Raw genomic sequence first — 16,911 nt, 5'->3', positions numbered from 1 at the left:
CTCGTTCTCTAAGGAAATCGTGAATTACAGCACATTCTGAGGGTGATGATGTTCTGGGGATTGTATTTTAGGTTAAAATAGAGATTAGTCCTTCAAAAAAAAAAAAAAAAAAAATTGAAGACAGATTAGCGCCCTCTTTTGGAATTATGAATTCCCAAATTCAATTTTCAACACTTTCAATAACATTTTTTAGCTGGATTTGAATATATACTTTAAAAATATCAAATACTATTTTTATTTAAAAAAAATTTTTTAGAAATGGTAATTTTTTTTATTTTTTTTTCCTGTGAATTTGTGTTTTTGCAGATTTCCCATTCATTATGGTGGTCATTTTTGACCGAAGAGGCAAGTGGGAGTATTTTTTTTACAACCACTTAGCATGCTCGAATCATGCCCTGATTTTTTTGTGTGTTTACATACCTAATGTTAGAAAAGTCACCAAGTTTCATATCATTCTGACGAAGATGTGATTTTTAATATGTTTAATATGTAATATGTATTTTTAATATATATTCAAAATGTGGTTCATAGGTTCAGTTTTTCATGGGTGTGTATGTGTGTATAAGTGTGCGTGTGAGTGTATGTGTCAATATCACACTCCTGATGTTTTAGAGTGTCATCCTTATACTGCTGTGTACTTTTTTCAGCATTGTGGCCGATTTGTAGATTGTACACACAAATATTCTGGAAATATTTGTGTTTTTGCAGAATTTCCCATTCATTTGCCGATTTTCCATCCATTTCCTATGGTCGGTCATTTATGACCGAAGACAATGAACGTTACTTTTTTATGACCAATTAGCATGCTCGAATCATGACCCCAATTTTTCTGTGTGTTTACATACCTAATGCTAAAAAAGTCACCAAGTTTCATAGCATTCCGATGAAGCTGGGATTTTAAAAAATTTAAAAAAGAACATTTTTCAGTCAGAAATGACCGAAGAGCACCAGAGGGTTAATGATCCACCTTACTCTATCCCTGCAGGGCACAACTGAGAGACCCCGAAGTGGTGGCAGCCCTCCTTCAGCAGAATGTCAAGATGGCACGCCTACTCCCTCCCACAGGCACCGATGTGTTCCGCCCCTTCACTTTGGAGTCGCTCGCCGAGATCAAGCGGCGGATGGCAGAAGAAACCGCCGAGCAAGAACAGATGAAGGCCCAGAATATCAAGGTGGCTGAAGAAGATCTGCCCAAACCCACCAGTGTTTTGGAAGCAGGAAAGGCGCTACCGTTCATCTATGGAGACCCTCCACCAAAGCTCCTCAATGTTCCTATTGAAGAGTTGGATCCATTCTACAAAGCACAAAAAGTCAGTGGGAAAGGAAGAACACCAAAGTAATATAAACTGTAAATCTGTAAATAATAGAACTGTAATAATTATTCAACAAGAAGTGTTCTGTCCCTTTTTCTGTTTTTCAGACTTTCATCGTGGTCACCAAAGGGAATACAATATACAGATTCAATGCTGAACCTGCCTGCTACATTCTAAGTCCCTTCAACCCTGTTCGACGAGTAGCCATAAGAATACTCATACATTCATATCCTTCATATTCAATATAACCCATGGAATTCTCCATCTATTCTTTGATTTCCATTTTTTTAAAGGTTAAGTTCACCCAAAAAATGAAAATTCTGTCATTAATTACTCACCCTCATGTCGTTCGACACCCATAAGAAAGTTCATCTTCAGAACACAGATGAAGATATTTGTGTTGAAATCCGATGGCTCAGAAAGGCCTTCATTGACACCAATATCATTTCCTCTCTCAAGACCCATAAAGGCACTAAAGACGTCGTTACAAAGCCCATCTAACCACAGCGGCTCTACAATTCCAAAAGCAAAGCTTCGAATCATTATTGATTCATGACTCGGATTGTGTGTCAAACTGCCAAACTGCTGAAATCACGTGACTTTGGCGATCCGAATCATAAATCGATACACTGATTCATAACGGTTCAAAGCTTTTCTTTTGAAATCAGTCCATCACTATACAAGTCGTTATTTCGTTTTTTGTGGGGGTTTTGCACACAAAAACTAATTCTCGTAGTTTCACTGTAGTGAAATGGGCTTTGTAGCGATGTCTTTAGTGCCTTTATGGGTCTTGAGAGAGGAAATGACATTGGTGTCAATAAGAGCCTTTCTCGAGCCATCGGATTTCAACACAAATATCTTCATTTGTGTTCCGTAGATTAATAAAGGTCTTACAGGTGTCGAATGACACTAGGGTAAGTAATTAATGACAGAATTTTCATTTTTGGAACTTTTAACCCTTTAAATGACATCTGTAACGCTGAGTTTTGGTTTAATTTAGAGAAACAAATCATTCCATCTAAGTTCTCCTTTACTCTCAACAAATTGTTTAGCATGTTCATCATGTTAACCATCTTGTTAAACTGTGTGTTCATGACGATGAGTTACCCTCCATCCTGGAGCAAAACAGTCGAGTAAGAGCTGCACCATATCTTCAAAATCCTTCCCAACATTCCTCAAATACACAACCCCACCAATATATTATATGTGGATATGTCTCATCCACATATAATATATCTATCTGTCTGTCTGTCTGTCTGTCTGTCTGTCTGTCTGTCTGTCTGTCTGTCTGTCTGTCTGTCTATCTATCTATCTATCTGTCTGTCTGTCTGTCTGTCTGACTCTGTATGTTTGTATCTTTGTCTGACTTTCTGAATCTGTCTGAATCTCTGTCTGTTTGTCTGTCTGTATCTCTCTCTCTCTCTCTCTCTCTCTCTCTCTCTCTCTCTCTCTCTCTCTCTCTCTCTCTCTCTCTCTCTCTGTCTGTCTCTGTCTGTCTCTGTCTGTCTCTCTCTCTCTCTCTCTCTCTCTCTCTCTCTCTCTCTCTCTCTCTCTCTCTCTCTCTCTCTCTCTCTCTCTCTCTCTCTCTCTCTCTCTCTCTCTCTCTCTCTCTCTCTCTCTCTCTCTGGGTGCGTGCGCGTTGGTGCGTGTTGGGAGTGAGTGCGTTGAGTGCTGCTGAGAGCGTGCTGAATGTGAGTTCTCTGTTTCTCTTTTTTTCCCAAACTGGTGTTTCTCTGTTGATACTTTAAGAAGTTTTTTGAGGAACAGTGTTTATTGGGGTTCGTTAGTGTTGTTTGGTGGAGGCTGTGGCTGTCAGCATGGCTGCAGCTGCAGGTGAACACAGTGGTTTGCATAAACTCACGCGCCGACACGCTAATAATAATAATAATGCGTTCGATTTATATAGCGCTTTTCAAGGCACTCAAAGCGCTTTACATAGAAGGGGGGAATCTCCTCAACCACCACCAATGTGCAGCATCCACCTGGATGATGCGACGGCAGCCATATTGCGCCAGAACGCTCACCACACACCAGCTGATTGGTGGAGAGGAGACAGAGTGATGAAGCCAATCAGGAGAGAGGGATTATTAGGAGGCCATGATGGACAGGGGCCAATGGGCAGATTTGGCCAGGATGCCGGGGTTACACCCCTACTCTTTTTCCGACGGACATCCTGGGATTTTTAATGACCACAGAGATTCAGGACCTCGGTTTAACGTCTCATCCGAAAGACGGTGCTCTTTGTCAGTATAGTGTTCCCATCACTATACTGGGGTGTTAGGACCCACACAGACCACAGGGTGAGCACCCCCTGCTGGCCTCACTAACACCTCTACCAGCAGCTCCTGGTTTTCCCAGTTGGTCTCCCATCCAGGTACTGACCACGCTATTAAACTTTCCCCGCCTAATGGGTGCTCGGTTGAGGATTGTAGTCTAGCGGTGGGTGAGATAGTCGGATATGACAGTCTTAAATCGGCTTCAAGGATGAATAGTGCCGTTGTGATTTTTTTTAGACAGTGTGGACAAAGTAAATCAGTTACTCGAAAGTGGAGTTGTGATTCAAGACACAAACACACCACTTTTGTCTCTAGTAAACCCTGCAAAAAAAGTCATAATTTCAAATGTTCCCCCGTTCATGAAAAATGAGTTGCTGGAAAAAGAACTAGGAAGACACGGAAAACTAGTGACACCGATAAAGATGATTCCTATCAGTTGTAAATCTCCTCATCTCAAGCACGTTGTGTCTTTCAGGAGACAAGTACATATGATACTCAAAAAGAGTGATGAAGAGTTAAATTTAGTGTTAAAGTTTAAGGTTGATGATTTTGACTACACTGTGCATGTAACGTCAGAGACGATGAAATGCTTTGGGTGTGGGACTGTTGGGCATGTGATTCGCTCATGTCCAGAGAGAGCGATGCAGGTTTTAGCGGATCCGCCGCCCGTTCGGCCCGAAAGCGAATCCACTTTACCTGGCGAACCGCAGGGAACTGTGCAAGAAGAAAATAAAAATGAAAATGATCAGGAAGATGAGAAGAATGAGCAGACAAGCATTGTAACGAATGAGCAAAGTGCACAAGTTGTCTTGAAAGAGGATCTAAATGTTGGTCAAACCGCGACTAGAGTGGCTGAGTCAGTGTTGTTTAAAGAGGAAGATTTGTTGTGGTTAGATGGTGAAATATCCAATCTGTCAACCAAAAGAAAAAATCCAGAAAATAATTCAAACACTGAACAAGTTACCAAAGTGTCAAAAACAAATCCGAGCTGTTCTTCTCAGTCCGATGAGGTGGTGATGAACACGCAAGAGTCTGAAAGTGATGTTAGTGGAGACATACAGATGGAGGTGGGGAGTGCTTATTCTTTCACTAAAATTCTGTCCTTTTTGCAAAGAACCAAAGGGTTGAGATTGGTTAAAATTGATGACTTTTTCCCAGATTTAAAGTTGTTCATTAACTCGGTTAAATTTTTCATGAAAAATGCAGAACACTCCGGTCAATTGACCTTTACAGACCAGGAAGTTTTTCGTTTAAAAAAATTGATGATGAAAGCGAGAGCACAATTAGCTAATGATGGTTAAGCACCTTTTGTTTTTCTTTTTATTTGTTTGTGTTAACCTCTCTGTTCTGTTTAAATGCAACTTAACATTTACTATGTGTGACATAAAGCTGGGCTCTTTAAATGTTAATGGTGCCAGAGTGGATGTGGAGAGAGTTTCCCTCATCAATTTGTTTAAAGTTAAAAAATTAAATGTAATTTTTTTTACAAGAAACGCATAGCACAACTGAAAATGAAAATGCGTGGAAGAAAGATTGGGATGGAGACGTTTTTCTCAGTCATAAGTGTAGCAACAGTGGTGGCGTAGGTATCTTGTTTTCAAGAGACTTTTTACCTATCTCTTGTGTTAATGAGGAAATCATTGCAGGTCGCCTGCTAAAAATACAAGCTGTATTTGAAAATGTAAAAATTACGTTCACAAATGTTTATGCTCCCACTTTAGGCCCAGAGAGGGTGGTCTTTCTGAACATTTTAAATGATGTTATAAGTAACTGCAGTACAGATGGGTACATGTTTCTAGGAGGGGACTTTAACTGCACAGAGAATGCTGCATTAGATAGAAACCACCCAGAACCACATGGAGCCTGTAAGAATTGTCTTGTAAAAATAATTGAGACGAATGATTTGTGTGACGTTTGGAAGTTTTTCCACAACACTCAGCGTCAGTATACTTGGACTCATGTCAAAGATAATTCTTTATCTTTGGCTAGGCTTGATAGAGTTTACGTTTTCAAACATCAGAGTAATATACACCCAATTGGCATTTCAGATCATTGCCTCGTACAAGTTGCTATCTTTATCAAAGATGTGAAATGTAAAAGTGCCTATTGGCATTTTAATGTATCCTTACTTTCTGATAATTCTTTTAAAGACGTTTTTAAGTATTTCTGGAGTGGGTATACAAAAGAAAAATCTGAGTAGACTTCATTACAACAGTGGTGGGACATAGGGAAGGTCAAAATAAAACAGTTATGTTTACAGTTTACTCTCAATGTCACAAGAGAAATGACCAAATCTATGAAAGACTTGGAGAGTGAAATTGTGAAGCTACAAGATTTGGCAGACTCAACAAGAGAAGGAGAACATTTTAAAGTTCTCAAAAAGAAAAAGTCAGCTTTATCTAACCTGTTGGGTTTCTCCGCTCAAGGTGCTCTGGTTCGCTCACGTCATCAAGATATTGTTAAAATGGACGCACCATCTCATTTTTTCTTCGGCCTTGAACAAAAAAACGGACAAAGGAGACTGATACACTCTCTGCGGTCCAGTACTGAACAATTGCTACAAGAGTCTGGGGATATCCGTAAATATGCAGTTGACTTTTATGAGAAGCTGTTTTTTTTTTTTTTTTTGAACTGTTTTTTTTTATTACGCTTTTCTAGAACACTGTTACATTACATATACATAGAATATTAATCAAAGTAAATAAATGAAAAAAAAACCAACAACAACAACAACAACAACACAAAAAGAACACACACACACAAAAAAAACACCCAAAGTTAAAGAAAATAGCCCATGACAGCACTTCAAAGAATATATCATATACCAGCACATTATCTGCGTAGTTCAATCATTAAACTTTATTAACTCTATTTCCTTCAAGCAAATATTTTTCAATTAGTGCCCACTTCTGTCGAAAAAAGTCAGATTTTAACTGCAAGTCTGCAGTCATTTTCTCAAATATATATATCTGTTTCAGTCTATGTGTCCATTCTGTCACAGTGGGTTCGTGCACCTTCATCCAGTTCACAGTAATTATCTTCCTAGCTGCCATTAACAATATATGCAATACAAATAAGTGGGATTTACTAAACAGATCTGGGGGGAACCCCTCAAGTAGAAAAAATTCTGGGTGCATTGGAATAACTCTTTCTAAAACTTTATTAATTTCCCTTCTAACCCTCTGCCAATACATTTGTATTTTAGGGCATTCCCAGAATATATGCACATAGTCCCCCACCATCCCACATTCTCTCCAGCATTGTGATAGTGGCGAAGTACTGTCAAATTTGGCAACCACCAGTGGGACCCTGAAGAATCTCATTTTCATTTTCCAATCAAATTCCTTCCACATTTGGCTGTTGATGCCTTTATGGCAGCTAGCACATATATTTATCCACATCTCATCTTCTATTACAGTATTTAACTCTAGTTCCCAGTTTCTTTTGATATGAAACGTGTCATCAGATTGATCCTGCATTAATTTTCCATAAATATGTGCTATATGATTTTTAGTAGGTATATCATGTTCAATAATATTGATAAAGTATTTTTCAACATTTGTTGGAGATCTTTTAATTATGTCCCAATGTTTATGAGTTGTGATATAATGTCGTAATTGTAAATATCTAAAGAAATCATTAGATCTCAGTGTAAACCTATCATGCAATTGGGAAAAAGATCTTATGGTTTCTCCGTCAAAAAGTTGATTAATTATCTTTAATCCATTCTCTTCCCATCTACTGAAGGCATTATCCCATTTAGAAGGGAGAAAATCTGGGTTACCTTTAATAGGTATTGCACGTGATATGGGTATTACTCCTCTTAACTTTTTTTGTATTGTGGACCAAATTTTGACAGTATGCTGTATCCATATATTTGTTTTCTTCAAATCTTTTCCGTGCTTCCAAGTCCATGAATGGTAGAGTGGTCAGAGAGACTCCAGGAAGTGAATTCTGTTCAATATTAACCCATTCTGCCTCCTTATCAATGCCAAGCCAAGCCGCCATAGCCCTAAGCTGAGCAGCCCAATAGTAGTATCTAAGATTAGGAAGGTTCAACCCCCCCCCCCCCCCCCCCCTGTCTTTATTTGACATAAGTATTTTAAGTCTTATTCTTGGCCTTTTATTTTGCCAAATAAACTTTGAAATCAAATTTTCTAGTTTATTAAATGCTGAAACTGGAACCAGAACAGGAAGAGATTGAAATAGGAAGAGAAGCCTTGGTAGTATATTCATTTTCACTGTTTCAATCCTTCCGAACATAGAAAGAGGGAGTACCTCCCATCTTGCCAAGTCTTTTTTTATGATTTCAAAAAGCTGTGTGTAATTAGCTGAATATAAACGAGATGCCATAGGTGTAAGGATAACACCTAAGTACCTGAAACCCTGACTAGACCATCGAAAAGATACTTCATTATCTAACTGAGTGGGCCAATGTCCTGAGATCATCATCGCCTCTGATTTCTCAGTATTTATCTTATATCCAGAGACTAAGCCATAGTCTCTTAGGCACTCTAAAAGGGCTGGGATAGATGAAACAGGGTTTTCAATGAATAATAATATGTCATCGGCGTATAGCGATATTTTATGACACTTCCCTCCTTTATCTGCTATCCCCTGTATTCTAGGGTTGCTCCTTATTAACTCCGCTAGTGGCTCAATACTAAGAGCGAATAAGACTGGGGACATCGCATCTCCCTGACGAGTTCCCCTACCTAGATTAAAGAACTCCGAGCAATGACCATTAACTCGAACTCTTGATTTAGGGTTTTTGTAAAAAATATTTACCCATTTAACAAAAGTTTCATGAAACCCCATATAATTAAGAGTCTGTTTCAGAAACACCCAGTCCACCCTATCAAATGCCTTCTCAGCATCTAAGCTGAGAAGCATTGAGGGTGTTTTACTATCTTTTCCAATTTGCTGTAAGTTTAAAGCTCTTCTTATGTTATTTGTTCCATATCTTCTATTAATAAATCCAGTCTGATCCGGTTTGACCAACTTTTTAATATGTTTCTGAATTCTGTTTGCTATTATTGAAGTTAAAATTTTCATATCCTGACATAGTAAGCTTATTGGTCTATAAGCCATACATTGTGTAGGGTCTTTTCCAGTTTTATGAATTACAGTAATTATTGCGTCAGACCATGAATGTGGGGGGTCTTCATTATGTAGCACATAGTTAAATACCTTACATAAATTAGGAGCCAGTTCCTCTACAAATGCCTTATAAAATTCCCCGGAGAATCCATCTACCCCTGGTGACTTATTGTTTTTTAAATTTGCGATAGTCTCCCTTATTTCTTCTTCTGTGATGGGGGATATCATTTCCTTTGCTTCTTGATCTGTTAATTTGTTTAATTCAATTGGTTGTAAAAACTTTTAATTTTGTCCTCCTTATTTATTAACTTCTGGCCTTCGTATAATTTTTTATAATAATTTTCAAATGCATTAACTATATCATTTGGTTGTGTTAGCATTGTTGAGGTATTTGGGTGTTTGATTTTAGGAACAACCCTGCTTGCTTGAGCCTTACGTAATTGAAAGGCCAAGAGCCTACTAGCCTTATTACTCATCTCATAATATTTTCTGCTTACAAATCTGAGTGCCCCCTCTGCTTTATATGTGAGCAAATCATCCAAATTCTTCCTTTCCTGCTTTAAACATTCTAAAATTTTAATTTGACCTGTTTGTTTATGTTCAGTTTCCAGCTTCCTGAGTTATTCTCTATCTCATTTTGTTTGGCTAATCTCAATTTTTTGTTCCTGGACGTTATTTCTATTATTTTACCTCTTGTCACTGCTTTGGCCCCCTCCCACAAAATAGATGGGGTAACCAGTCCATTATCATTAATATCAAAGTATTCAATCAGTTGTTGTTTTATTTCCTCCTTCGCCTTACAGTCATTTATTACTGAGACATTTAATCTCCAGTATTTAAATTGTTTATCTTGTCCTAACTGAAGTTTTAGCCTAACTGGAGCATGATCTGATATAGTTATAGCATCTATATAACATTCTTTGAAATGATGTAACTCTACTCTAGATGTACAAAAGAAGTCTATTCTAGAATAACTACCATGCACATGTGACATAAAGGTAAAATCCTTTTCTTTAGGATGCAAGTGTCGCCAAATATCCGTTAAGCCTAATTCGCTCATTATTCCTAAAAGAGCTTTTACTTTTTTTGGCTGTGGTCCCCTTTCTGCTGGTAACCTATCAACATAGCTATCTAATACACAGTTAAAGTCTCCACCAATTAAATAAATTCCCTCGCCTTTCTGTGCCAAAAGAGAGAAAACATTTTTGAAAAATTTTGGGTAGTCCTCATTAGGTGCGTAAAGATTAAGAATAGTAATTTTTTTGCCTGAAATCGTTCCAACTTCCATTACATATCTTCCTTCTTTATCTTTGTATACTTGCTCCATATTAAAAAAGACAGACTTGGCAAACATGATTGCGACACCTCTTTTCTTCCCCTTGTTATATGAGGCACTGTTAACTTCGTCCACCCATTCCCTCCTCAGTTTTAAATCTTCCCCATCAGACAGGTGTGTCTCTTGAAGCAGTGCAATAGAGCATTGCATTTTTTTAAGCTGATTAAATACTTTCTTTCTTTTAATTGGGCTGCTAAGTCCTTTCACATTATAACTGACACAAATTAAATTATACATTTATATTATTATAGATATTGTGTGTGCTATTCGCCAGTGTGTTCCAGTAATTTATAAAAACAAAAAAACACGTTAGCTGTCAAGGGCAAATAATTAACGTAGGCAAAAACAACAACAGAAAAAACTATGTACATGAACAAGACTTCCACACATCCATTCGGCCAAGTTCTTGTCTTGTAGGCCAAATCCCGATGTAAGAAGGGCAGGGAGTTGTGGCGTTTTCTCCCTGGGGTATCAAAAGTGCACTAAGCGCGTGCAGCCATTTTCGAACCATGGCCGCCTCCAAGAGTGATTTCCACTCAGCGAAATGTCAGCAAGCATCCGTCAATTAAAAATAACAATTATTATTGTCCCGAGAGTAAAAATATTTTTTATTTCTATAAAGAGCCAGTCTCTTTTATAATTTAGTCAGAGTTTACTCACATTCTGAAGCAGAAATATCCAGTTTAGATGTACCTCTTTGTTGAGCGAATTTACTCCTTCTGCAAAAATGCTTGAAGATCTGCATCGGACAACATTGCTGTGCTCGATCCACGTCCACCTTTACCTTGCACTGACCATCTTGCCTTCGATATTTCTCTTACTTGTCGGTCTCGTTCATCCACTTGAACTTTAATTCCCAGATCCCGCAGCGGTGGTAAAGCATCCATCAGGGTAGGAAAGGTTTTTACTCCGGTCTCTAGGTAAATCCTTATCTGTGCTGGATAGACACACTGGGCTCGCACATCCTTCGTCTTGAGCTGTTTCATAACGTCTCGTACCTGCGATCTTTTCCTCTGCAACTCAGGCGAGTAGTCATTGTCAAAGTAGATCCGTTTCGCGTTGTACAGGACCTGTTTCTGTGACCAGGCTTGTCGTAAGATTGCATCCTTAACAGCATAGTCTAGGAATCTCACTATTATCGATCTCGGAGGTGCGGAGGGGTCTTTTGGTTTGGCTGCAAGGGCCCGGTGTGCCCTTTCGATCTTTATATCCATGTCCTGAGGTAACTGTAGAACTGTGGTGAGCAGACCCGTAACAAATTCCACTGTATTTCCTCCTTCACAGCCCTCTGGAACTTGATATATTCTTAGATTATTCCGGCGAAGTCTATTTTGCAAGTCATCGCATCTACCTGTGAGATCCGCCTCACGTTCCAGTAGATACAGTAGCGCTCTTTCGTGTCTCATCCCACTCTCCTCAGCAGCACTGATCCGTTCCTCCGTTTCCCCGATTCTGCTCTCCAAACCATTTATTTGGCATTTTAAGTCCTCAACTGAGGTCTCCAATTTAGTCAGTGATATTTTCGTTTGTTTATGCCCCTCTTGATTTTCTTTTCTTAACGATTTCAATTCTTCCATCACCTCAGTAAGTTCGGGAGCACGCGGGTTAGCTTTAGTAGGCCTAGGGCTAGGTGATCTTTTCTTATCGTCTCTTTCTCTTGAATTTTTATTCTTGGAGGTATTCTTTTGTCTTGTTGCCGCACTCATTCTGAAAAACTCTGAATTTATCTGAATTGGTTATGTAAATCGGGATTTATTGCAATAATCCGACGGAGCCTAACTTTCACGCATCTGCCATCTCTCTAACGTCACCGGAAGTCCATAAGAAGCTGTTTAAGAGTGAGTTCCAGGAGAGACCAGAGGTGGCGCAGTCCTTCTATGAGGGCTTACCGAAGGTTTCCGAGGAGGATAACACAGAGCTGGATGCAATGATCTCTGCTGATGAACTATATTCTGCGTTGCAGTGTCTGGAAAGTGGTAAATCTCCTGGCATTGATGGCCTTCCTGTGGACTTTTATAAAGCTTTTTGGCCTGTGATTGGCCAAGATTTATTACTTGTTATCAGAGACGGTTTAAAAAGAGGATTTTTACCTTTGAGTTGTAGGAGAGCAATTCTTACTCTTCTCCCCAAAAAAAGAGGATTTACAAGAGATAAAGAACTGGAGGCCAGTTGCTCTGCTCTGCACTGATTACAAACTTTTGTCAAAGGTGTTTGCAGTGAGATTGAAAAACGTTATGGAGCACATCATTCATGTTGACCAGACTTATTGCATACCCAATAGGTTGATAACTCACAATATTATTTTCATTCGTGATGTTTTGGACCTCTCCAACTCATTGGATTGTGAAATATGTCTGATTTCAATTGACCAAGAAAAGGCTTTTGACAGAGTCGAACACCAGTATTTGTGGCAAACGTTAGATGCGTTTGGTTTCAGCTCTGGCCTAATAAACATGATTCGGGTCTTGTGTAGTGACATTGAGAGCATCTTAAAGATCAGCGGTGGTTTAAGCGCTCCTTTTAAAGTTCATAGGGGGGTCAGACAAGGATGTTCATTGTCTGGCATGCTCTACTCCTTAGCTATAGAGCCTCTTCTGCACAATTTAAGAATATTATTAATCTCAATTTAATCTCTTATTGGTGTAAAACTTCCTGGATGTGAAACTATTTTTAAATTATCTGCTTATGCCGATGATGTTGTTGTCATTGTCAAAGAACAAGAAGATATTGACACCCTGGTAGATAACATTAATAGTTTTGGCATATTGTCCTCTGCAAAAATTAACTGGGGGAAAAGTGAAGCTGTAACAATCAACAATGAGTTAAGCAGAAAGCTTGTTTTACCCGCTGGGTTAAATTGGAACAAGGGTGGTTTTAAACACCTTGGTGTTTATCTTGGAGATAATACTTTTCTGTGTAAAAACTGGGACAATTTTTTAGAAAAAGTTGAAGGACGTCTCAAAAAATGGAAATGAATATTGCCACACATGTCTTTTAGGGGTCGAACACTAGTGATCAACAATTTAGTGTCATCAGTGTTGTGGCACCGATTATCATGTGTGGACCCTCCTGTACAACTGCTGGCTAAGATACAGGCAGTGTTGGTGGACTTTTTCTGGGACCGGCTGCACTGGGTCCCACAGAGTGTACTGTTTTTGCCAAAAGAGGAAGGAGGGCAGGGGCTCATTCATCTCCCCAGTAGAGGCGCCGCTTTCCGACTCCAGTTCATTCAGAGACTTCTTGTTGGGCCCGTAGAGCTTGTCTGGAGATCCTTAGCCAGAACCATATTGGCCCGAGGCGGGAATTTGGGTCTTGCCGAACCTTTGTTTTTAATGGACTTGAGTGCTAAAAAACTGTGTAACCTCACAAAGTTTTACCATGGACTGTTCACTGTGTGGGGAATGTTCCAAAAAAAGAGAGTTGCAAGCTGTGAGTCCCTGAGCTGTTGAAAGAGCCAGTGGTGAATGGCACTCGCTTCAACATAGAACACATAACAGGACCCTTCGTGATGCAGTTGTTCTGTGCGGCTGGAATTGTTACACTGGGACATGTGGTTGATCTGTGTGGACCAAATTTGATGGACTCTGCAGGTCTATCCTCTCATGTTGGAGTTAGATCGATCAGGATTATAAATCAAATGCTCAGCACTTGGAAGTGTGAACTGACAAAGACTGAATTATCTTTGCTAAAAGACTACTGTGATGGACAATGTCAACCAGTTGTTGATGATTCTTTTCCAGCATTGACTCTTTTTCCTGACTTCAAAGACTGTACTGGTCAACTGTTAGAGTGCAGAGAGACTCTCACAAATGAATTTGATGACATGAAAGGAAAACTGATGTATAAAATGTTTGTAAAAATGTTAAATAAAGGCAAACTAAGTGGTAGAGCTGACACTCCTTGTAGAGCTCATCTAGGGCTTGACAATGAGGCCAGACCAGTATGGAGAGCGATTTACAAACCACCGTTGACAAAAAGGCTATGTGACCTTCAGTGGAGAATCCTACATGGTAGTGTGGCTGTCAATGCTTTTATTTCCATCATTAATCCGAATGTAAGTGAAGTGTGCCCTTTTTGCTTGCAGAGGGAAACGATTTACCACTGCTTTTCGGATTGTAGTAGACTGTGCTCTTTGTTTCAGTTGTTGCAAGGAATTTTTATGATGTTCGGAGAGAAATTTTCTAAGAATCTATTTATTTTTGGTTTTAGTTACTGTCAGAAAAGGAGAGTGAAATGTCAATTGCTTAACTTTGTACTTGGTCAAGCTAAAATGGCTATCTACCTTAGTAGAAGGAATAAGATCGAAGAGTCCTTGGACTTTGATGCAAACACTGTTTTTGTTAGAATGGTGAAAGCTAGACTGAAAGTTGATTTTGTTTTTTACAGTACTACAAATAATGTAGAAGGGTTTATAAACACTTGGTGTCTTAAAAATGTTTTATGTTCTGTTGTGGACAATGTCCTGGTTTTTGGGAGTGCTCTGACTTAAATCATGATTTAGTTTTTTTTAACTTGGGAACTGATTTCCTTGTGTTATAGAGAACTCTGTTTTGAAAATAGAGGGATTTGAAATCTCAAAAAAAAAAAAAAAAAATCTCTCTCTCTGTCTGTCTGTCTGTCTGTCTGTCTGTCTGTCTGAATTTCTGTCTGTCTGTCTGTATCTCTGTCTGTCTGTCTGTATCTCTGTCTGTCTGTCCGTCTTTCTGTCTATCTGTCTATCTGTCTGTCTGTCTTTCTGTATCTCTCTCTCTGTCTGTCTGTCTGTATCTCTGTCTGTCTTTCTGGCTGTATCTCTGTCTGTCTGTATCTCTGTCTGTCTGTCCGTCTTTCTGTCTATCTGTCTGTCTTTCTGTATCTCTGTCTGTCTGTCTGTGTCTTTTTGTCTGTATCTCTGTCTGTCTGTCATTCTTTTTGTTCTACCTGTCTGCCTGTCAAATTGGTTATAATCTTTGTTGAGTATTTTTTAATTCTACATTGCATTTAAATTGCAGTTCGGCATTTGGTTTGGTGCCTCAATTCAAATTTAATTTACTTCTAATTTATATTTTAATTTGGATCTTTGTAGGTATGTTTCCATTGGCATCTATACCTTTGAGATATTGATAAAGGTGCTGTCCAGAGGCTTCTGCATTGGTGATTTCACATTCCTACGAGACCCGTGGAATTGGCTGGATTTCATGATCCTCATCATTCAGTAAGTATGACCCTGAATGTAAAATCAGTGGCTAAACAAGCCGATGTAAACACTTATAATGATATAATTTATTTCATTTATTGGCGAATGAGAAAAAATGTATGTTAAATCCAAAGGGTTGTATTATAAATCCTTCAATTAGCGTTGTGGTTAAATGCAAATGGTTTATTCAGAAGAGGACTGCAACCATTTACAGCATTATTTTTAAAAGTAGTTTCCATAATCAGATGCCATTCCAAATAGTCAGCATAGTGTGCGACTAATCAGTTTTTGCCCAGTCAGGGTATGTAGCACATTAGTTCTGGCAACCACATTAGACATAGCCTGACAAGCCAGACCCACATCAAGATGTTTGGTATGGAAACTCACCATAGACAGGGCTCAATCCGAGGGGCGGGATAAACGGTTGTCTTTCAAACTCCCTCTGCACGCGATAGGATAGCGCTACACCAACCGGAGCAACGAAGGTGAAGCAGAGCTCGCTGACTGATTAAACATTCGCCGTATCCGGTCAGCTACACTCCGAACACATCTTCCCTTTTTAAGAATGACTTCAGTGCCGCTCTTTGTTCTTTTCTCAGAGAAAAGCTAAACTCCAAGTCTTCCTCCTAGAAGCACGCAAACGCAACTCGGTCGTCGTCATTATGGCCCCGCCCGCCGTCTCTATACATGATGTGATTTTGCCGTCCAGATTGTGAGGAATACAGCTCAGATGGGTATTGAGAGTTCCTAGACAACACTTGTGGGCAAATTAAAATTGCTGCCTTTAGGGTGCGTCTAGATTTCTAGGCTACATTAGACACAGAAGCATTGTGAAAATACCCACTCAGATGTGAGTGGTCAAAGGTCAGTGTGTTTACATCATCACCAAAAGTATAATGAGGCTGCCTGCAGGGCCTGATCCTCCTCGTCTTCTCCATACGCCTCTCTAAGGTCCACCCTCACCTCCCTTTACAATCACAGCCTGACTGAATGAAAATGTTTATCCACTTGTAAAGAGAGATCACTTACAATATTTTTAGCCTATTTTTAGCAGCTTCACACTTTGGCCCTCCTCAGAACACTAAAAGGCTGCGGTCTGATTGGAGATCTGAAGGTATATAAGAACTTTCAAGGTCCCGATACTATCTTGATAGACATTTATTATTATTTCCTCTGCTGTCATCCATAATATTCCTTGGTACTAACACCTAAAAGCAGTCACTTGTACTCAAGACTCAGTCTTGGACTATGTCTCAAGACCATATTTTAATGGTCTCGGTCTTATCATGGACTTGTGTGCATTTGGACTCGGTATTGACTTGTACTTGAACATATTAGGACTCAAACTTATTTCTGAGTCCACTCGAGTCCCATTTAAAATATTCATGTAATTACTCTATGTTAATATTTCTTTAAATTGATGTTTGATTTTCTTAAGCGTCATGTGGAGTGAGCCTCTAGCTCTTAACTATGTTTGAAAATGTCTGCTACATCATCTGTTATTCAGTTTGTACACAAGAGCCACAAAGAGTTCATATGTAGTAAGACATTCAACGATGTGTAAATTCTGCGTTCTCACAAATTTTTGGAGAAGACAGATTTTTTTGAATTCGGTCTCGACTCTGACTCAACCCTTTTTGAACTCGGTCTCGACTCGGACTCAACCCTTTTTGAACTCGGTCTCGACTCTGACTCAACCCTTTTTGAACT

General features: G+C 39.2%; 1 protein-coding gene across 1 annotated transcript in view; it reads left to right on the top strand.

Moving 5' to 3' along the window:
• Positions 1 to 16,911, top strand: part of LOC137038165 (sodium channel protein type 4 subunit alpha B-like) — a 60,383-nt gene that overhangs the window by 4,646 nt on the left and 38,826 nt on the right. Inside the window, exons 2-5 of the mRNA XM_067412615.1 lie at positions 986 to 1,310; positions 1,421 to 1,541; positions 2,359 to 2,446; positions 15,091 to 15,219. Of these exons, the coding sequence (XP_067268716.1) occupies positions 986 to 1,310; positions 1,421 to 1,541; positions 2,359 to 2,446; positions 15,091 to 15,219 (663 nt within the window). The remainder of the gene's footprint in view (positions 1 to 985; positions 1,311 to 1,420; positions 1,542 to 2,358; positions 2,447 to 15,090; positions 15,220 to 16,911) is intronic.

Source organism: Pseudorasbora parva, chromosome 2 (assembly GCF_024679245.1).
Source record: "Pseudorasbora parva isolate DD20220531a chromosome 2, ASM2467924v1, whole genome shotgun sequence".
Classification (NCBI taxonomy): domain Eukaryota; kingdom Metazoa; phylum Chordata; class Actinopteri; order Cypriniformes; family Gobionidae; genus Pseudorasbora; species Pseudorasbora parva.
Note: the sequence above shows the minus strand (reverse complement) of the source record. Positions and strands in the feature narration are given on the sequence as shown.